We start from the raw sequence: 24096 nt of genomic DNA, 5'->3' as shown, positions 1-24096 counted from the left end.
CATCTGTAGATCCCACCAAATCATTAGGGAAAGTATGATGGTTCCTTGGTCAGATCTTCCGAAAGAACTTGTTGAAAGAATCAGTAAATGCCTCGACACCCATATTGACGTCCTTCACATTCGTGCAGTCCCCGATTCGTGGCATTCATCACTTCCTCCTACTCTCAAAATTTCAAAATCTTTGCCTCTCAACAAACTGGCTATCGCCAACTTTATGATCCATGGTTATCATGATGACTCTGAGTCTTAGTTAATTGAAAGCACCGTTTATCTTTTCAAACTCATTGATAGCGATACCAGTCCTTGTCTTTCTCCTTCTCCTCACACAGGCTAGTTGGTGAAGGTTGTAAAAACAATAGCTGGAAAATTGTGGATTTTGAATCCTCTAACCAACAGACTAATCAAGGTTTTGCCTAATGATATGCCTAAGAAATTGAATTTACTAGACTTTTGCGTTTCTCAAGTTTATAAATCCTATCACGTGCAATGGGTCTTAAAGTCTCAGGGCCCTGAATATTGCGTAGTGATTTTTTTTTAGTAAAATCTTGCTTATTTGGAGTGATCAAACCAATCATTTTTCTCTAATGGCAATTGATATTCGGGGTCACTTATTTTGTTTAAAGTCAGGGATGAGAAGTGGACTATGTTGAAAGATCCCTTAAAAGATGCCAGCAGCAAGATTGCTGATATCATTGTGTAGAAGGGGAATTTTTATGCGGTCGATCAATATGGAGAGACCATCAAGTATGATCCCTCCTTGTTTAACCAGACCAATGTATCTTGCACCATAAAGTATGATTCTAACAAGGTATCTTCCAGCTTATTTAACGAATGGGCCAGTAAGAAACAACTGGTGGAATCAGGCGAACAGTTGTTTCTAGCTGATATGTTTTTAGATATTGATTTAAGAGGGAGTTGCGCCGTTCTGGCCCTTCTTGGATAAATCCCATGGAAATTAAAATATACGGGCTTGATGAAGAACAACATGAGTGGATTGCAGTGCATACATTGGGTGATCGAATTTTATTTGCTGGTGATGACTGTTGTTTCTCTGTTTCTTCACTAGATTTTGGCAACCAATGTAGAGGAAACTGCGTTAACTATTCAAATGGAGGTATAATTGTGGACATCTTGGGGGAGTTACCACCAAAGTTCTATGACGACGACTTTGAAGATGATATGTACTGTGGTTGTTGTAGTATTAATGATGATGATGATGTTTATGGTCCAATTCCTGTTGATGTTGGTGTTAAACTTAGCAGCAATGATGGCAAGATTGACAAGAATGACCTTGGTAGCAAATCATCTGGTGGTCTTAGCGAGAAACTGAAACTTAGATATAAAGGATTACAGGGTCATAACACCGGTGTCTTTACCATACAAGACTGTAAGCTTGGGTCATTGTTATCGCACCGTGAATATGGAGATATTTTCTGGCCACCACCATCTTGGCTTAATTCTGAGTCGTCTTTAGACGCGCACAAGTAAGTTTTCTTATCCTAACTTTCCTTTAAAAGTAATGGCATTATTAAAAAGTTTTCAACATGGTAAACTCTTTTCACCTCTCTGGGGATGATAATGTTCTTTTATTAATTTAACCAGGAAAGATGCGTTCACTAGCAGGTAATGAAGTTGTTAAGTCGTGATTTGTTTATCAACAAGGTATATAAGTAATTTATTCACATGCTTCCCCTCATTTTCTTCTTCTGCACTAAGCTATGTTGTATTTTATTGATTTTCTTGGTGTTAAGTTTGTATACGGTAAAAACCGGGTTAATGTTTGACCGGTGGGACCGGGGACCGGAAAAGGAGAAAACGAGCACGAGCGTTCGGACGGGGAATTGCATCGGTAGTGCTTGATCAGAAGAAGCCGGAGGAAAACCGTAAGGTCCGATTTATCCGGAACAAACTACTTATCAGTTAGTCCGGTTTTTTCATGGCCGTTATGATCGTGGCCGTTGGTCCGGTTTATATATGGCTGAGCCGATCGTGGCCGTTAGTCCGGTTTCTTCATGACCGTTATGATCGTGGCCGTTGGTCCTTAATCGCTATTCAATTGCCACGTGTGAAAATCGTTTTGCCACCTATTAATACGGCTCGTACGAGCGTCGACCGTACTGACCCAACCTTATCCATATTAGGGCTTCCTTTTCTAAAAGGGTTTTATGATGTATGAAAGGCCCATAGAGAAAACTACAATGGGGGCACTTCCCCACTTTTAAGGGTTGGCTTTTCAGATCCAAAACATTGTATTAGAATTTATATTGAAGCTTTCTTTCTCTCTCTTCTCATTCTCTCTGGTTTTGGTCCGGTTTGAAGTATTAACTTCATTTAAGCATATTATTCAATATTGCACTGTAACGCACATATATATATCTAGCTCAAACCCATAACACAAACACATTCGTCCAAATCATTAGCATACTGATTTACATGCATTTAAGTCATCTATAAGCGAATCCACATATACATTTTTCATTAATCAAAATAAGATTAAAGTATCCACATATCCTATACCTCATTTACAAATTCAACTTATTACCTAATTTCGGGGTAAACAGTTTGGCGCCCACCGTGGGGCAAGGATAATAGTGGTCTTTGATCTCGGTTTCTATTTCTCCCTCAAAGATTTTTCAATTTTTTGTTCGTCTCTGTGAAAACGGACCAAATGGCGAATAGTGGACAATCTGGTCACGTCAACAACAACGAGATTGTGGCCGAGAACGAGAACAGTGGGCTATGGGGATTACCAGCAGAACCCGTCGACCCAAATACCGTCAATTCGAGGGAGGGCCTCAACCGACAAAACACCGTGAATTAGGAGAACGCCGCCCAACCGGCTACTGATCCCTTAAATACTCTCAATTCAGTTACTTTGTCACGGGCACAAGGCCAGAAAGTGCCAAATACCCCAGATGATATTAACTTACGTTTTATTTTTGAAATGTTGCAGGAACAGAGAGCAGCTATTGTCGAACAAGGAGTCGCAATAGCCCGATTTTAAAGCAAAAATGATGAAACGGCTCGAGAAAGACTAAGTGTTGCCGAACCCAGAAGGGATGAAGCTCGGATGGTCGAGAGCAATGGGTCCGGGGCTGGTTCGTCCACCGAAGTGTTTAGAATGCTCGAAACACTGGCGAAGCGGGTAGACTCAACCGAGAAGAGGGTGGAGACTTACAACTCTCGGGTGGACCAGATCTCGGGGGCTCCGCCCATTCTGAAAGGACCAAATTCGAAGAGGTACATTCAGGCCTTTTCCTCCGAGTGCGGCTCCTAAGTTGATCCCAAAGAGGTTCAAAATGCCGGATATCCAGAAGTATGATGGTACAACAGATCCTCAGGAACACGTGACTTTATACACCTGTGCCATAAAAGGCAACGATATCGAAGAAGATGAAATTGAATCCGTATTGTTGAAAAAGTTCGGGGAAACTCTGTCAAAAGGAGCATTGACTTGGTATGACCATCTGCCCGAGCATTCAATCACTTCTTTTGAAATGCTCGCGGATGCGTTCAAAAAGGCTCATGCCGGTGCCAAAAAGGTACAGGCCCGTAAGGCGGATTTTTTCCGGATAGCCCAAAGGGATGACGAGTTATTGCATGAATTTGTCAACCGTTTCCAAAGGGAACAGATGGAACTCCCTTCGGTTCCGGAGGAATGGGCTGCGTAAGCTTTTACCAAAGGACTTAACCCTCGGAGTTCGACGGCCTCGTTCAAACTAAAGGAAAATCTGCTGGAATACGAGGCTGTGACCTGGGCAGACGTACACAACAGATACGAATCAAAGATTCGGGTAGAGGATGACCAGCTCGAACTTTCCCCGGGTCCCGTAAACATGAACAAAGGCTCTGAGAGATCGAGAAAGAATTACGATCCGGAGTCACGGCCATCGAGGGAAAGATATCGGCCGTACTCTCATTCAGAAAAACCAAGCTTCAGGTCGGAAAAGTCGAGGACTGGTCCCGATCAATTCTCCAGCCGGGGAGATAGAAGAATCGAGCGGCCATCGAATAGCCGAGGGTTGTCATTTAGGAGTGATGCCGGAAGCTCGGCTACCAACAGAGACCCGCCAAGGATATCGGAATACAACTTTAGTGTCAATACCTCGGATCTCGTCTCGGCCATAGGTCGCATCTCAGAAGTAAGGTAGCCGAGACCATTGAGGTCAGATCCCGGTCAGCGGGACCTGAACATGATATGTGAGTACCATGGAACCCATGGCCACCAAACTGAAGACTGTCGCCAATTAAGAGAAGAGGTGGCCCGTTTAAAAAAAAATGGTCACCTTCGTGAATTCTGGAGCGAGCGGCCAAAAGCCACTACAAGGAAAGGGAGTCAAACAAACGGATTGAACCGGTAGAACCTCAGCATATAATCAACATGATAATCGGGGGTACAGATGCTCCTAGAGGGCCGGTGATGAAACGGACAAAGGTTTCCATTGTTCGTGAAAAGCGCAGCCGGGATTACGTACCCGAGGGTTCCATCACCTTCAGCAACGAGGATGCGGAAGGCATCATTCAACCGCACAATGATGCGTTGGTAATTTCTATTCTTGTTTTTAAGTCACAAATTAAACGTATTTTAATTGACCCAGGTAGCTCGGCCAACATCATCCGGTGGAGAGTGGTCGACCAGATCGTACCGGTAGCCCGGGTACTCAGCGGGTTCAATATGGCGAGTGAAACCACGAAGCGTGAGATTTCTTTGCCGGTCAACATTGATGGCACTATCCAGCAAACGGTATTCTATGTGATAGAAGGGGATATGAAGTATAATGCATTGCTGGGTAGACCATGGATACATAGCATGCGAGCCGTGCCATCAACATTACATCAGCTACTGAAATTCCCGACACCGGAGGGGATAAAAGCCATCCGGGGAGAACAACCTACCGCAAGAGAGATGTTCGCGATCGAGGAAGCATCACCTATTCCTAAAAAACCAGATCAAAAAGAAGAATCAGCCGGGGGTAAGAACTCCAAATAGCAACTACCGTGCACGGGTTCGATCACGGAGTAGAAAGGGTTGGACTCGGGGCATGAAGAGGATGATTTCGGTATACCCAGTGTTGACACCCGATTTTGTCCCGCCCCTTTTTCGGAATTTGTATTTACAAATAATTATGTATGCTTTACTGCGATTATTTGCTTTATATTAATATGGTCGTTTTTCCACTGTCCAACTATAGTCATCATCTATTATCGCTATTATTATTAATAATATTAATATTACTTTCATTATCATTGTTGTTTATTATTCTATTATTATTATCAATATCATATTATTTATTGTTATTATTTTATTATGCTGCAAATACTTAATATCATAATTATTAATACTATTATAATCGCCATCTTAATATTATTATCGTTGTTATTATTATTGTTATTATTTTTATTGTTATTATTATTATTATTACTATTATTTTTATCATACTGCGGGCACCTAATATTATAATCGCGATAGTCGCTTTTAACATTTTCTTTTACCGTCTTATGTAAAACGCATCGCATTTACTTTATACAATTGGACAATAGCATTTACTTACTTTCAAACCTCATTTATTACTTACTTATATTTTATTAAATTACACCTTATTAATTCTAATGGTTAAATTATTATTAGAGTCACATGTATATATATTCCCTACATGTTATTATATTCATTCAGCCCACAAGAATTAAGGCCCACGAAATTAAAAGGGGCAGCCCATTTTCAGCCCAACCGGACCCATCACCAGCCCAGCCATACAATTACGCGTCGGCCCTTTCACGTCTAAAACAAACAAACAACAAAAAAGCCTAATCCCTAATTTTCCTTTACGCGCACCCTCGTCATCTTCCTCCTTTCCACTTTCGCGAAAAACCCTTCTTCCTTCAAATAATCTTAGCAGATTTGTCGCACTATTTCGGGCAAATCTTGTGCCTTTTTTCGTATTTCCCATCTCAATGACTGATGCGTCTCTTTCTTTCCTGTTTTCAACGGCTTAGTCAACACAAGGAGTAAAAAAAAAAAACAACAACTGTGAATCTCTGAGAAATCGGCTTTTTAGAGCTGATTTTGATTTCAAACAGCTTTGATTCTCGTCTTGGAGCCAAATTTTGAAAATCCGAAACCCTAATCTAAGCCTATAAATACTCGCTTTTGGGCCATTTGAAATGAGAGTTCTTTCCGCCTCCTCCCCCCCTTTCAATTTCCAAATCGTCTGTTAAGTGTAACCTCCAAAATATTAATCTTAAAGTCAACTTCGATTTCTTTTGGATCTCTGTCCGCTTTAGTCGTGGAAAAAAAAAAGGGCGATGATCTCATATCTGAAAAAAAGAGGAGAGAGCCGGTAGCTTCACAAAGAAAGAGATAAGAAAGCAAAAACAAAAAAATAGTCAAGAAATTATTTTGATTTGGGGATTTGTTTTAATCCGAGCAAATTGGGTTTCGTCGCGTTCGAGTATAGATCCGAGACCCTCGCGCCGGTTCACTGCACCTGGAAAAGGTAATTGTTCTTCCTTTAAACTATTTTCCTTAATTTCTGATTTGTTTGCGTGTTTGTTAGTTTAGCTTAGCCATGTGTTAATAGATATTAGTATGTTCATATTTAGTTTAACAGTCTATACACGCTTAGTTAGATTAGTTTAGTCATTCGCCTGTATAAGAATGTTTATTTGTCCTGTTTTCTTTTATTGCTGTTAGTTAATAGTAGCGTTAGCGTAACTGCCTGTTAGTTTAGTTTAATCATTTATACGTCATGTGTAGTTACTTAGCTTGTTTTCTGCCTCGTCAGTTAAGTGTGATTTTGGTATGATGGCATTTCATAGTTCAGCCTAACCCCTGTTTATCAGGTTTATGTGCCCTAACCAGTCTCAAAATCGCGTATAATCTTGTCTTGTTTTTACCAGCTTGTGGTTTTGTTTTAGTCTAGTTTAGTTCCCGTCTCAACTGAACATGAGTTAAATCCATTTTTTCCTCATTAGCATGCCAACAGCTTTTGTTTAGCTTGAATATTGTCTAAAACTCCTGTTTTGATCGGACACTTGTTGATCCCTTAGCATGATTAAAGGTTGTCATATTTGATTGGGATTAGTTATATGTCCATTTGATGATCAGTCTGCCTAGCTTACTCTACAAGCATCATGTGTTCACTAATTGATTTAGGATTATCATAGATTTCGTATGAGTTTAACATCTGCTGGTCTGTGTGTATGCGACCATGAATCTGCTTAACTCATTTATTGGCTAACTTTGGTTTACCTTAACTAGTTCAAGTTTAATATAGGAATTTGTATGCTCTGACCTGTCTAGCTGATTTGTGCTTGTCATATGGTTGCTCAGGGCGATTTAAGCCTAACATAACTTTAAAATAATCCATAATACTTGCCCAGGCGTATACCCGATCACGTGGGTCTATGTGCTCACTCCAACACCTCTTGCGTTCTTAAAATGCGTATACGTGTTATCAAGGGACTGTCAATAATAGTGTGAATGTCTGAACAAACTATGCCTGCCTGTTTGTAACTCATGTGGCCATACCGAATGTTCATGCCCTTGTATAATTGGACGCTTCTACAGTATTGCATCTCTGTTCCTCTTTTAATCTTGTTGAGCATCTGAAAATTACAAGATCTTGTTGTAACAATTGCATGGTGTTTGAAAGAAGTTTAAATGAGTTTCATTTAATGGATCTAATTATGCTAGAAGTTTAGCTCAAATAGCCTGTTTTTAAATAACTGATTTTCCTATTTTCGAATTGTCATGTTTCTTTAAGCTATTTCACTCTTTCTTTGGGCGGCAATTTTGCTACTGATGTCTGTGGCTGTTTTGCCACTGCCTGTTATTTTTCCTGAAATTAGGAGCAGATTGCTACGCATTGGTGAAAATCTCGCTGATTTGAATAGATGCTAAATGGGCCGAAATTTTATAAGTAACACATATAGATTTTCGACTTCTCATTCTGTTATTCTTTAGGTCTTAATTCTGTTTTCTTTTTAAATACCGTGCTGTCACTTAGTGATTTATTTGCTCAACTTGTGTGTGTGTTTAAATTAGATGTAAATTGTTTATGCCTCAATACAAATACTTATACATATGCTAATCCTTTTTCTTATCTTTCTTTTGCATGACCATCGCATATGAGTCCGAGGGACTCGTTCGTCTTCCGCATTCGGTGTTGGGCTGAAAGCCCAACGCAATCTTCTCGTGTCCAGCCCAGTCCGCAGCAAAAAATAAAAATGGAAAACATAAATTCTGGGCTAAAAGCCCAACAGCAGCAAAACAGATCCGCAACAGCATTATTATTGGGCCGAAGCCCAACAGCAAATAAATCCAGCAGTCCAAGTCGGGCTGGCCCATTGATTATTCGCCCCTTTTATTTTATTTTGTGCATCTAATTTGTATTATGCCACTAACCCTTTATCTTGTTTTTATTTTCTTAATTTAGATGAATTCTTAACAAATTATGGGGCTTAGTTTTAATAACGGGTAGTTAATTTAAGGGAAAACTAATAATTAATTTCATAGGATTTATTTTCTTCTTCTTATGTTAGAATTAGTTGTGATATCTATAATATTTATTTTTGTTTTATTAGAACCATTAATTTTCACTAACAAGAACACATGTTTTGAATTGGAGGACTACCTTCTATTTCGTTATCATCTTAAAATTTGAAGTACCGCAAGTATGAATTTACGTATCGCAAGTTTGACTTAATCATGCGTTTTTTTAAGTATAGTTAAACATAGTTAGTAAAAGAGAAAGAAAAATCACGACCTTTCTATCACATTTAAGAAAATAAGCCTAGGTATTTTTACATCGCCATATTGACATAATATAAATTTTATCTAAAGTTCGCATTTACTAGAAAGCTATTATTTATAGGCATATTATTATATTTTCTACGAGTTTCCATTTCAATAGCATTATTATATTTTCATTAAAGGCTTCAGCCACGTTTTTTTTTTTAGGATTCATTTAGCCTTTAAAATTTTCTCTTGTGCAAGTCATTATATTTTCTACAAGTATTATGTTTAATAGCATTATATGTTTTCTTTCAAAACCTTAACATATTTATGAATCTTATTTTAAAATAGCATTTAAAGCCTTCTTACATGCAAATCATTATATTTTGCAAGTCTCATTTTTAAATAACATTATTATTTAAAGTTTAGCAATATTTATAGCATTTGAAGTCTCTTTTGTGCAAATTATCCTACAAGTCTTGATTTGAAATAGCATTTTTATTTAAAGCCTTAGTACACTTTTAAGCCTTATTTTAAATAGCGTTACTATATTTTCCTTTAAACTTTAGTAATATTATAAGTCATTTTCTTAAATTTAAGCATCTTATTTAACTTTAATTAATTAACCTAAGTTTGGCCGGTAAACCGTAGTTAACGGATGTAACGACCCGGTTGGTCGTTTTAGCACTTTTGAATTCGTTTTCGCTAAAATACCCTTTTCGTAGTTTTAAAGGGTATTCTTGACTTGCGGGAATTGGTGGCACGGTGATTTAATTGGCGAGCACTTTTTTTTGAAAAATATTTATTTAATATGTGTGAATAGTTTATTTATAGGAATATGAGTTTCACCCGTATAAGGTATAAGTTGGTGAATAATGTAATCGACTAAGTGGGTAATTTTCACCTTTGGCATAGTAGTTGAGTAAAAAGGTTATTTTGGACAATTGATTTAGTTGGTGATTAATGGGCTAAGTCCGCAAGTAATTTAGTACCCTATATTACATGACCCATATATATAAGTAGGGTTTGACATGCCAAAGTATATCATTAAAAATAAATTAGAGCAAAACCGATGGGACGGCGTCAACAGCAACAATCGAAGGCTTCAGGTAATAAAACTCTATATTTGGGTGTGCTGATTTTCAAGTTTCGGTAGATGGGGTAGTGAGTTATAGACCTGTACATTAACTTCTATTATATTATTTTTGGTAGATTGAAATTAAGTCCTATTGTCTTTATACACGAACAGTGGTATTTGTTTTGAGAATGGTGACAAGTCTAGTAATCATTATGGCAATTGTTGATTAAATGTTTGGACGTCTAATGAGGACTAATAATTGGGCAATGATGATAAGACAAATGGTTAAATTGTTTCTGCAATTTCCTACGGAATTGAAGTTACAGTTTTGTAACTTAGGCTACAATTATAGGAATTTCCTTTCCACGTATTATCATGATTGCACTTCAATTCTAATACATATGGTATATATAATTGAATATTTTGGTATTGAATTATATGAATACCTTCAGAATCATGGTATTTGAATTGTGGAAAGTTAGATTTTTGTCCGAAGTTAAGATATTGGAGTAATTAAAGGTTTCAAGTCCTAGTCCTAAGAAAGGAGAATTAATGATTTGAGAGTCCATTTATGGATGAAATTGATCAATTTTAAAAATATATGATCCTTAGATAATGGGTGAAATTATTTTTCAATAAAATTCCAATCTTGCCCTTGTGGGCCCAAGGCCACTTTTTGGGGTGTGTTTTTGGGTTTCAAATATAAATATAGCAATATGGGTGTCCTTAGATTCGTATTCTAATGTAGATTGCATATTTTATAGATTTTGATCGTTCAGAGGCTCTACGCAAAGGGAAGACATTAGTTTGATTGTTCGTGGCACCCGCTCGGCATTGAGGTAGGTTACGGTCTACTTTAGTTAGACCTGATTAGAGAATCGTATGTAGTTGTAGAAAGTGATGGGGATAGCATGATAGGCCTGCGGGTATGAAGTGGAGGTGAATTCCAATTAGGTTGGTTTTATCAGCTATTATGTGGGCTTGTCGCCAAATGTGTTATTTCTGTGATTATCACCTGTTTGTATCGCTGTCATATACTAGCTCCCTCATCATATGAAAAGGAATGGTAATATTGATAATTGAACAGTGGACAGTAATATGACTTGTACTTGTTGATTTATATTGGTGATATTGTTGAGACTGATATCGTGCATGACATGCTTTCCATATTATTGTTGTGATGATTGGTGAGGTGAGTGATTGAGAGATTCCGAGGTCTTTACCGGAGATTGAGAGTGACAGAGAGACTCCGAGGTCTTTGCCCGAGATTGAGAGTGACAGAGAGACTCCGAGGTCCTTGCCGGAGATTGAGAGTGATTGATAGCCTCCGAGGTTTCTACCGGAGAGCACGAGTGGTACATGGACTTCGCGGGTCCCCCATGGGTCATGGCTTTGAGGCACTACCCTTTGCATGTGTGTACGAGAGTGGATTGAGAGAGGTGATCGTTGCATTGCATTGCATTCATTCACTCATACATTTGACCGATCATCCGGTGAATTATATCTCATTCGGGTTGATTTCATGATTCCTTTACACTTTACTTGTATATTATATGTGACCATACTTGTTTGCTCTATGTGCTACTTGCTAGTTTCCACTTCTTCATGCGTTATCTAATCATTGTCGGCCTATGATGCTTACCGGTACTAGTGTTGTACTGATACTACTCTTGCTGCACTTTGTTGAGTGCGGTACGATCCAGTTCAGCTTCTACACCCCGTGGCGATACGCGAGGGTGACGTCTTTCGCAATTGGGGTGAGCTACTTGGTCATCCGTGGCCCCTGAAGGACTTCCTCTTATTTAATTCTGTTTTCATATTCGACAGACAGTATGTAGCCTTCGGGTATTTTCAGACTTTTATTCCATACTATGTTAGCGCTCTTGTACTCTTTGACCGGATTTTGGGGTTGTCGTGGCAATTCTAGTTATGATAAGTATTTAAGACTTGATAACTTATTCTTATTTAATTTTTCGCTTATTTAACTTGTTATTAGTAATGTGGTTCGCCTACTCGGAGGGATAGTGTAGGTGCCACCACGACTCGCGAATTGGGTCGTGACAACGGATCCTAGAGGATGCCTAACCCCTTCCCTTTAGAATAATTAGAACCCTTACCTAGAATTAAAATTAAGCAGACCATTAACGAAGGTTTAGTTAGCTTTACCTTAGTTAATAATTAGGTGCCCTAATTCACCTTAAAAACAATTAGGTGGCGACTCCTTAAAACAAAGCAATTTAGGAATCTCCAATATGTTGTACCTAATTTAGCCCGTTTAAGTGGGGTATAACAGCTTGGCGACTCCGCTGGGGATTTTAGGTTCTAACCATAACAACTTAGGTTAATTAATTGGATGCTTTGGGTGTTTTGGCTTTATTTTGCTTTTATTGTTTTCTTATGTGCTTTTAAATGGCTGTTTTATTATATGAAATTTTCTATGTTACTGCTTTCCTTAAACTGACATTCCGTTCATATTTCCTCCATTTCTGGAAAACTCACACTATCACACATACACGCGAGGTGTGTTTTGCGCACCCGCAAAATTTTTCAAAAATTCAAATTTTTAGGAGAGTTGGCATATGTGCGGGGTGTCCGAATCTCCGGTGACCGCGTAGCCTTCTCACTCGAGTAGTCCGCTCGGGAACTTTGTGTCTAGTAAAGCCAAATTTTAGAAAACTTAAGATAGAGCTAAACCAAAACCCTCTTTAAGAGCATGCACGAACCTAGGAGGCTTAATACCCAAGGTGTATTAAGTCCATTAGTCAACCTCGTCCAAATGTCCGAGTGGGTTTATGACCCCAAGCGACGATTATCATGTTATATGCATTGATTTGAAGGATAAACATGCGTGTTATGTGGACCATGTGCTATTTAGGTAGAACTAATCGCTTGTAAACGCAGTAGCCACGAGTCAAGATAATACGAGCAAAGCAGTATTTAATTACGAGCAAAGCATGCAAGAATTAGATACACTACTAGCCGAGCAAGGAGACACTTACGTCAAGAAAGGCAAAGAACGGGAGGAGTTCTGACCATATCATGCATCGCCGAAAGATCGGGCATTCAATCCAAGCAAATAAGGGGCTCAAGAGTAACGAAGGGCTTTCCTCATTTTAATTAGCTTATGAGAGTCAAGTAGTAATTGTAATAATTACTTTTGTATTGGGGTTTTTAAATTTCTAAACATTGTATGTTTTGGGGCTTTCAATTAATAGCACATTGGGATGACATGTAATTGCATATTTTTATCCTTCAAATCCGTGTTAGGCCTACCTCTGGCACAAAGGAGGTCCCGTGCATAATAGGTCGCGTTGTGTTTGCTATATCTCCCTTTTACTATTTGATTTGTTGCCATGCAATATGTGTTTTGTTTGCTATGCAATATGTGTTTCTTTCGACATTGTTTGCTCAATGTTCGCATTATTTTCAGCAGCAGTCATTCGCACTATACTAACGCAGTTTTCTTCATTTTTTTTAAAGGGTTTTTCTTTTATTTTGATTATTTTCCCAAACGGTTGATTCGTGTTGACTGCGAACTGGCGGACCACCCGTACTTTACAAGATCAAAGACACGAGCATCCAGCGATATGAATGATTCAGGGGCATCCGAACGATCGGCTTCGGGACTTGTCACCCCTTCCGAGAGACGAACCCGAAGCTTCGGGGAGGGAACGACGAACTCATCGCCCAACCGGTGCAAAGAAATAGCCAATATGCAAACTGAGATCGAGCGACTGCGAAATCTTACCAATCTATCCATCACCTTTAATACCTCTCACCACGAACAAAGAACAAATGCGACGCTTCCACTATCTTTTTCACCTGTTGACTCGCCCGCTCCTCAGCCCTCTCCCACAAACCCTCCGCTTTACACATGCCATCCAAATGCTACCAATTCACAACAAACTAGCCAACAACAAACCATCTCACAACAATCAAATCCACAACAAGCCATTCCACCACCAATCCACCCGCAACAAACCATCCCGCCACAAACCGCCCCGCAACAAACCAACATACAACAAACCATCCCGCAACCAAATGACCCGCAAAAAGCCAACTCCCAGCAAATTAACTTTCAACAAACCAATCCGCCACCCTTCACCACTCCCTACATTCCTCAACCCACAGTTATCCAAAACTACCAAGCAACTCAACACATACCATTAGCACACACCGCTAGCCATAATACGCAGTATGTGCCACCTAAGATACGTAGCAGTGCTCAACCATTCACTACCCAACAGAAAATGTGGGCAAGATCCGTAACTGACCCTTATGAGGAGATGGAAAGGGAAGCTAGGGCAAGAGCGGATGAGAATGTTGCAAAAGAGATCCGTAGTCCAAAGAAGCATTCAAGCATCCAAACCCACAAGGATGCGAAGGACTTAATACGAGGATCCGTGTATTCATCCCGACATCAGTTGCCTGCTGGCTATAAGGTGCCAAAATTTGATATGTTTGATGGAAAAGGAAATCCACGAGCCCATTTGAGATCGTACTGCGATAAGCTTGTTGGAGTGGGGAAAGATCAAGCTATCAGGATGAAGCTGTTTATAAGGAGTCTGACAGGAGAAGCGCTTGATTGGTACACATGCCAAGATCCGCAAAATGGCGTAGTTGGGAGAGATGGCGAGAGAATTCATGGATAGGTTCAAAGTTTAACACCGAGATCGGCCCTGCAGATTCTATTTGATGAAGTTAGAAAGGAAGTCACGTAAACTTTCGAGAGGTATGCGGGGAGAGCGTGTTCGCAAAGGTCCACCACGGCTGAAAGTGAGATGACGACGCTTTTCGTACAATCTCTAAAAGACGCAACATACTATGAAAGGTTGATAAGTGTCATCGGGCAGAAGTTTTCTGAAGTTATCAGGATGGGAGATTTCATAGAAGAAGGTATCAAGACGGGCAGAATCACAAATTTAGCAGCCCTTGCAGCAACAAATAAGGCAATTCAATCGACGCAAACAAGAGGAAGAGGGACGGAGTGTCCATGCGGTTATGACCATCCAAGAGCAAAGACCAAACCAAATGTTAACCTACCAATACCCTCCATCTCAATCTTCATACTACAACCAACACGCCCAAACCCCTCAGCCTTATTATCAACCTCCACCTGCTCCCCTTCCTGTTTACCATACCCAACCAAAGATATCATTCACCTCGAACACCCACCCATCAAAGCCCATCACAATATCACCCAACCTACTCACCTCAACCCCAATATCAATCACCGAACCGTCCACGAAATACACCCAGACTTCGCCCAAACTTCGAAAGAAAACTCACTAAAACTTATACGCCATTAGCCGAACCCTTAGCCCAATTATATGAAAGATCGAGAACCGCAAAATACTCCAACCGATTCAAAGAGTTCCTAACCCCCTTCCCCGATGGTATGATGGGACTAAGCATTGTGCGTATCACTCGAGAGTTTCCGACATGATACCGAAAATTGCCTTACTCTTAAAGATAAAATTGAGGCGTTGATCAAAGAAGGAGTCATCCAGCTCAAAGGGGCTCCCCCAAATGTAAACGACAACCCTCTGCCCAATCATGATGATGCAAATGTGAACATGATCACCATTGATGAAGAATGTAACCTGGAAGGGACTATCATACCAGTCAAAAAAGAAGAGAAAATTGAATCCTCAGCCTTCATTGCTCCCGTAATTACAGTTCAAGTGAGGGCACCGATTGAAGTGGAGGCATGGGAAATTTTGAAGAATGGTTTCCAATCTAGTCGAGGCCTAGGATTGAACTTGGATAGCATCGTAGAACCGATTCAGTTACCTGGGCATAAGGATACATTCGGTCTTGGATACGAGCCCACTACCGAGGAAATTGCGCTGGCCAGTCTCAAAAGAAGAAGTGACATTCCCTTGTCCAAGCCCGTTCCCCCGAATCGCTATTTCTCAAAGCATCCGCCACCCGAGCATCGAAGAAGAGCCTAAAGACGACGTGGAAAGTTTTAAAAATTTATTCGGCGCTTGCGGGAAGGGATCGCAACGTGGTTTCAGATGAATGCTCTGAAACTCCGACTATCTGGAATGCCGAGCCTGGATGCACTTTGAACAATTGGACTTGTACCCCGCCCTCGGTTCTCCGGGAGTCTTGGTAAAAAATTTGTATTTGATGAAACAACACGATTCAAAATTGAGGCCTGAATCGTGTTTATGCTTTTGTTACTTTTTGCCTCTAAACTTTTGAAAGCTCAAATGGCAAAATCAAGCTATGCTTTTTATCTATTATTCTATCTTTACCTAATTAATCTTCATCTTTCAAAGAATCAAACTAGTAAATCTGCTAATACTGTGAATGTGACACGTAATGAAACAAGAGAGCCCTTAGCAAATGCCGAATGAGACCCCGAAGAATATGAAGAGGCTATGCAGCCTGAAGAATTGACTAAAGAATTTGAACATTTCGAGAACGAGTCGAAGACAAATTTGGTTGAAACAGAAACTGTAAATTTGGGAGATTCAGAAATTGCGAGAGAAACAGGGATTAGCGTCCATATGATTCTGTCAGCCACAAAGGAGGAATTGATCAACCTTTTGAAACAAGATATAGACGTGTTCGCATGGCATTACGATGATACGCCAGGTCTGAGCACAGAGCAGAATGGCTAGAGCTTTTAACAAGAGAAAACGGATGGCAAAGTGTAGCTGAAAACTATCGATGCAGATGCTATCCAGAAATATCACATTTAGGAGCTATCTTTTGTCTTATATGTAATATTCTGCAATGTCTTTTTGTGTAATGAATTACGGTCCCTCGGCGGGACACGTAAGAAACTTATATCGGGTTTGATCTTTTAAGCCAGGAATTTCCAGTTTTTTTTTTTTTCATTTTGCTTGTAACATGAACTACGCTTGACCTGATTCCCACGGTGGGATACGTAGGCGGCCTACATAGGCATCGGTCACATTATTAAAAAGTCTCAATTTTGTTTCGCTTGTATGTTATGAACTACGCCTGACCTGATTCCCTTGGCGGGATACGTAGGCAGCCTATGTCAGGCTCGGTCTCGTCATTTGTAAAAGCTCGACATCCCTTATGCCTGAAATTGGGACAAATTTTAAGGGGCAGCATCGCAGAATAATATCCTCCTACGCCTGAAACTGGGACAAATTTTAAAAGGGCATCATCACAAAACGGCATCGAAAATATGAAGGGTATATGGTCAACAGAGTCATCAGGCAAAGGAAGGACTTTGAGAGAAAGGGCATTCGCTTCGTTTCATAATGTGTCGCAGTTCCAAGTTTCAGCAGAAATTATTTATCATCTATATACATGTTTTTATGCAAAATAATATGATTTTCACCCAAATAGTTTTGCTAATCGTACAAGACTTAGAAATAAAGTGAGGTTACAAGTCCGGAGCCAAGTTGGAAGCATGAAGCGCCAAGAGCGTATCTTGAAAGTCAACGCGAATCAACCTCCCCCCAAAACTTACAGATTTCCTTTGGATGCAGATTTCCAAGTTGCGGAAGCCCATATATATGATGTTTGCAGCCCTGCAAGGATTGCACGTCGAACGGTTTGAGTTTCTTATAACAATTATGCCTCTCGAGTATCAATAATTTTCGAGATTTACGATAAATTAATGCTTAAGTTCTGCAATGATTTTCAAATGTGTCGACGCACAAATAGCTTTCTAATGCCTAGCATAAATGCTTTCAAATACACTATGCATGCAAATGCTCCGCACTGCACATGCACTACTGCTTTCAAACACACCTCACATACATTGCATCATTGCTCGCGAACGCACCGCACGCGCATTGCATTCAAGTGCCCTGCAAAGGCACTACATCATTGCTACGCTTAATCGCGATCGTATGTGCATTGCATTAAAGTGTTCCACCTTAATCGTGATCATCAAGCCAGAAACGCGACCGCACCGCATTGCATTATTACTTTCAAATGTTCAGAAGGCAACTGCGAGTGCTCAGCAGACGACGATATGCATCATTGTTATTTTGCGAATGTCAAGAACGCACCGCATATGCCTTGTATTCAAATACTTTGCGAATGCTCACAAACGCACCGCATATGCATTGATTTATTGTTTACAAATGCATTGCGAATGCTAACGCACCCGCACCTGCTCAGTAATGTCTTGCGAATGCTTACAAACACACCGCACTTACATATGTCCCGCGAATGCTCACAAATGTAATCGCACATCTATCGCATTATTATTTCAAACGCCTTGCAAACATCGCATCATACCGGCATAAAGCTCATCTATCATTCGCTTAAATAGTCCATCCGGTTTAAGGCCTCATTAATCATCGCCAAAAGGCATCATTCTCATGAATCATCGGTCTAAGACCTCATTTACATTTAGCTTCAGCTAAGGTTATTTTACGTCGCTTTACTTTTGATATTTATTTACTAACTATTTTATCTAGTTTAAGTTTCGCAGGAGCTTTAGCGCAACGTGGAACTATTTCTTCGGTAGTGAACTGGGGCAATTTGTTGGGAGGGGTAATCAGACCTCCCGACAAAGGTCAAGGGTCTACCTCGAACGCTCGTTTCTACACCCCACATATTCCGTTCCCATCCATAACCCGATCATCGAATTCGCACGCGATCATAGTCATAATACCCAGTGTCATCATAATTCGAGACTGGGACAATGTTTTTCAAAGATTCGTGCCAGTCGTGACCTGTTATTCGTAGGTGTAGTAGTCATCCTAGAACTACACACGACCTGATTCTCGTGCAACCCGAGATATGTAGGCAACTCGGAGACCGGGGTTCGGCCGCAATTCTTTCAAATTTTCTTCATCCTTATAGTCTCTCATTTTCTTGTAGTCGGGACAAAATAGGCTACTAAGTCAACGTCTCTGTCCGAAATTTTTTTTCATCATTACCGGTCAAAGAGGGACAAGTTGTTGACACCCGATTTTGTCCCGCCCCTTTTTCGAATTTGTATTTACAAATAATTATGTATGCTTTCTCGCGATTATTTGCTTTCTATTAATATGGTCGTTTTTTCCTTTGTCCAACTATAGTCATCATCTATTATCGCTATTATTATTAATAATATTAATATTACCTTCATTATCATTGTTGTTTATTATTCTATTATTATTATCAATATCATATTATTTATTGTTATTATTTTATTATGCTGCAAATACTTAATATCATAATTATTAATACTATTATAATCGCCATCTTAATATTATTATCGTTGTTATTATTATTGTTATTATTGTTATTATTATTATTATTGTTATTATTATTATTATTACTATTATTTTTATCATACTGCGGGCACCTAATATTATAATCGCGATAGTCGCTTTTAACATTTTCTTTTACCGTCTTATGTAAAACGCATCGCATTTACTTTATACAATTGGACAATAGCATTTACTTACTTTCAAACCTCATTTATTACTTACTTATATTTTATTAAATTACACCTTATTAATTCTAATGGTTAAATTATTATTAGAGTCACATGTATATATATTCCCTACATGGTATTATATTCATTCAGCCCACGTCACAAGAATTAAGGCCCACGAAATTAAAAGGGGCAGCCCATTTTCAGCCCAACCGGACCCATCACCAGCCCAGCCATACAATTACGCGTCGGCCCTTTCACGTCTAAAACAAACAAACAACAAAAAATCCTAATCCCTAATTTTCCTACGCAGCCGCACCCTCGTCATCTTCCTCCTTTCCACTTTCGCGAAAAACCCTTCTTCCTTCAGCGAATCTTAGCAGATTTGTCGCACCATTTCGGGCAAATCTTGTGCCTTTTTTCGTATTTCCCATCTCAATGACTGATGCGTCTCTTTCTTTCCTGTTTTCAACGGCTTAGTCAACACAAGGAGTCAAAAAAAAACAACAACGGTGAATCTCTGAGAAATCGGCTTTTCAGAGCTGATTTTGATTTCAAACAGCTTTGATTCTCGTCTTGGAGCCAAATTTTGAGAACCCGAAACCCTAATCTAAGCCTATAAATACTCGCTTTTGGGTCATTTGAAAGGAGAGTTCTTTCCGCCTCCTCCCCCCCTTTCAATTTTCAAATCGTCTGTTAAGTGAAACCTCCAAAATATTAATCTTAAAGTCAACTTCGATTTCTCTTGGATCTCTGTCCGCTTTAGTCATGGAAAAAAAAGGGCGATGATCTCATATCTGAAAAAAAGAGGAGAGAGCCGGTAGCTTCACAACGAAAGAGATAAGAAAGCAAAAACTAAAAAAAAATAGTCAAGAAATTATTTTGATTTGGGGATTTGTTTTAATCCGAGGAAATTGGGTTTCGTCGCGTTCGAGTATAGATCCGAGACCCTCGCGCCGGTTCACTGCACCTGGAAAAGGTAATTGTTCTTCCTTTAAACTATTTTCCTTAATTTTTGATTTGTTTGCGTGTTTGTTAATTTAGCTTAGCCATGTGTTAATAGATATTAGTATGTTCATATTTAGTTTAACAGTCTATACACGCTTAGTTAGATTAGTTTAGTCATTCGCCGTATAAGCATGTTTATTTGTCTGTTTTCTTTATTGCTCGTTAGTTAATAGTAGCGTTAGCGTAATCGCCCTTAATTTAGTTTAATCATTTATACGTCTGCGTGTATTTACTTAGCTTGTTTTTCCGCTCGTCGGTTAAGTGTGATTTTGGTAATATGGCATTTCATAGTTCAAATCTAACCCCGTTTATCGAAGGTTTATGTGTCCTAACCAGTCTCAAAATCGCGTATAATCTTGTCTTGTTTTTACCAAATTTTTGTGGTTTTGTTTTAGTCTAGTTTAGTTCCCGTCCCAACTGAACATGAGTTAAATCCATTTTTTCCTCATTAGCATGCCAACAACTTTTGTTTAGCTTGAATATTGTCTAAAACTCTTATTTTGATCGGACACTTGTTGATCCCTTAGCATGATTAAAGGTTGTCATATTTGATTGGGATTAGTTATATGTCCATTTGATAATCAGTCTGCCTAGCTTACTCTACAAGCATCATGTGTTCACTAATTGATTTAGGATCATCATAGATTTCGTATGAGTTTAACATCTGCTGGTCTGTGTGTATGCGACCATGAATCTGCTTAACTCATTTATTGGCTAACTTTGGTTTACCTTAACTAGTTCAAGTTTAATATAGGAATTTGTATGCTCTGACCTGTCTAGCTGATTTGTGCTTGTCATGTGGTTGCTCAGGGCGATTTAAGCCTAACATAACTTTAAAATAATCCATAATACTTGCCTGTGCCGTATACCCGATCATGTGTGGTCTATGTGCTCACTCTAACACCTCTTGCGTTCTTAAAATGCGTATACGTGTTGTCAAGGGACTGTCAATAATAGTGTGAATGTCTGAACAAACTATGCCTGCCTGTTTGTAACTCATGTGGCCATACCGAATGTTCATGCCCTTGTATAATTGGACGCTTCTCTGATTGCATCTACGTTCCTCTTTTAATCTTGTTGAGCATCCGAAAATTACAAGATCTTGTTGTAACAATTGCATGGTGTTTGAAAGAGGTTTAAATGAGTTTCATTTAATGGATCTAATTATGCTAGAAGTTTAGCTCAAATAGCCTGTTTTTAAATAACTGATTTTCCTATTTTCGAATTGTCATGTTTCTTTAAGCTATTTCACTCTTTCTTTGGGTGGCAATTTTGCTACTGATGTCTGTGGTTGTTTTGCCACTGCCTGTTATTTTTCCTGAAATTAGGAGCAGATTGCTACGCATTGGTGAAAATCTCGCTGATTTGAATAGATGCTAAATGGGCCGAAATTTTATAAGTAACCCATATAGATTTTCAACTTCTCATTCTGTTATTCTTTAGGTCTTAATTCTGTTTTCTTTTTAAATACCGTGCTGTCACTTAGTGATTTATTTGCTCAACTTGTGTGTGTGTTTAAATTAGATGTAAATTGTTTATGCCTCAATACAAATACTTATACATATGCTAATCCTTTTCCTTATCTTTCTTTTGCATGACCATCGCATATGAGTCCGAGGGACTCGTTCGTCTTCCGCATTCGGTGTTGGGCTAAAAGCCCAACGCAATCTTCTCGTGTCCAGCCCAGTCCGCAGCAAAAAAAAAAAAATGGAAAACATAAATTAGGAGCAAAAGCCCAACAACAAAGAAACGGATCCGTAATAAAGATTATTATTGGGCCGAAGCCCAACAAAATAAATCCGAAGAAATTCAAGTCGTGGCCCATTGATTATTCGCTTTTATTTTATTTTGTGCATCTAATTTGTATTATGCCACTAACCCTTTATCTTGTTTTATTTTCTTAATTTAGATGAATTCTTAACAAATTATGGGGCTTAGTTTTAATAACGGGTAGTTAATTTAAGGGAAAACTAATAATTAATTTCATAGGATTTATTTTTCTTCTTTTTATGTTAGAATTAGTTGTGATATCTATAATATTTATTTTTATTTTATTAGAACCATTAATTTTCACTAACCAGAACACATGTTTTGAATTGGAGGACTACCTTCTATTCCGTTATCATCTTAAAATTTGAAGTAACTGCATATGAATTTATGTATCGCAAGTTTGACTTAATCATGCGTTTTTTTAAGTATAGTTAAACATAGTTAGTAAAAGAGAAAGAAAAATCACGACCTTTCTATCACATTTAAGAAAATAAGCCTAGGTATTTTTACATCGCCATATTGACATAATATAAATTTTATCTAAAGTTGGCATTTAGTAGAAAACTATTATTTATAGGCATATTATTATATTTTCTACGAGTTTCCATTTCAATAGCATTATTATATTTTCATTAAAGGCTTCACCACATTTTTTTTTTTTAGGATTCATTTAGCCTTTAAAATTTTTCTCTTAACTCAAGTCATTATATTTTCTACAAGTATTATGTTTAATAGCATTATATGTTTTCTTTCAAAACCTTAACATATTTATGAATCTTATTTTAAAATAGCATTCAAAGCCTTCTTACATGCAAATCATTATATTTTGCAAGTCTCATTTTTAAATAACATTATTATTTAAAGTTTAGCAATATTTATAGCATTTGAAGTCTCTTTTGTGCAAATTATCCTACAAGTCTTGATTTCAAATAGCATTTTTATTTAAAGCCTTAGTACACTTTTAAGCCTTATTTTAAATAGAGTTACTATATTTTCCTTTAAACTTTAGTAATATTATAAGTCATTTTCTTAAATTTAAGCATCTTATTTAACTTTAATTAATTAACCTAAGTTTGGCCGGTAAACCGTAGTTAACGGATCCTAGAGGATACCTAACCCCTTCCCTTTAGGATAATTAGAACCCTTACCTAGAATTAAAATTAAGCAGATCATTAAGGGAGGTTTAGTTAGCTTTATCTTAGTTAATAATTAGGTGCCCTAATTCACCTTAAAATCAATTAGGTGGCGACTCCTTAAAACAAAGCAATTTAGGAATCTCCAATATGTTGTACCTAATTTAGCCCGTTTAAGTGGGGTATAACACCCAGATAGTTCGTTTTACCGGATGACTCGGATGCAACCAATCTACAGTGGAGGAGTTGGAGCAAATCATCTTATTTGAACATCAACCGGATAGAAAGGTATACCTGGGCACGGGGTTAACCTCGGAGCTCAGGAACAAATATATTAAATTCCTTCAAACTAATGCTGATTGTTTCGCATGGTCGTATATAGATATGACAGGTGTGCCGCCGGAAGTAACAACTCACAAGCTCAGCCTTGACGGGAGATTTCCCCCGGTGAAGCAGAAACAGAGGCATGTGGCAGAACCGAAGCATGCCTTCGTAAAGGATGAGGTAACGAAGCTTTTGAAAATAGGCTCTATTCGGGAAGTAAAATACTAGGACTGGCTAGCTAACGTAGTGGTGGTGCTGAAAAAAGGTAATAAATTTCGAATGTGCGTTGATTATAAGGACCTAAACAAAGCATGACCGAAAGATTCATTTTCCATGCCTCACATCGATAGAATGATCGATGCGATGGCCGGATATGAGATGTTAAGTTTTCTCGATGCTTACTCCGGGTGTATCCAGATCCGGATGCACCCGGAGGATCAGGAGAAAACATCTTTTATTACTCGGTATGGGACTTATTGCTACAATGTCATGCCCTTCGGGTTAAAAAATACCGGTGCAACTTACCAACGCCTAGTTAATGGAATGTTCGAAGAACAGATAGGAAAAACAATGGAAGTTTATATTGATGATATGGTTGTCAAGTCCCTGGAAACAGAGGACCATTTAAAACATTTGCGGGAAACCTTCGATGTGCTCAAAATACAACATGAAGCTTAACCCG

At 38.7% G+C, this 24096-nt stretch overlaps 2 protein-coding genes across 2 annotated transcripts in view; one reads left to right on the top strand and one right to left on the bottom strand.

Moving 5' to 3' along the window:
- Positions 1-24096, bottom strand: part of LOC132037379 (uncharacterized) — a 50368-nt gene that overhangs the window by 20218 nt on the left and 6054 nt on the right. The gene's annotated exons all lie outside the window — the stretch shown is intronic.
- On the top strand, positions 262-1747 carry LOC132037202 (uncharacterized). Its single transcript, XM_059427676.1, has 2 exons — positions 262-1484; positions 1603-1747. The coding sequence occupies exons 1-2, from the start codon at positions 949-951 to the stop codon at positions 1625-1627; spliced, it is 561 nt and encodes a 186-aa protein (XP_059283659.1). The 5' UTR covers positions 262-948; the 3' UTR covers positions 1628-1747.

The sequence above is a fragment of the Lycium ferocissimum genome, chromosome 11 (assembly GCF_029784015.1).
Source record: "Lycium ferocissimum isolate CSIRO_LF1 chromosome 11, AGI_CSIRO_Lferr_CH_V1, whole genome shotgun sequence".
NCBI lineage: Eukaryota > Viridiplantae > Streptophyta > Magnoliopsida > Solanales > Solanaceae > Lycium > Lycium ferocissimum.
Note: the sequence above shows the minus strand (reverse complement) of the source record. Positions and strands in the feature narration are given on the sequence as shown.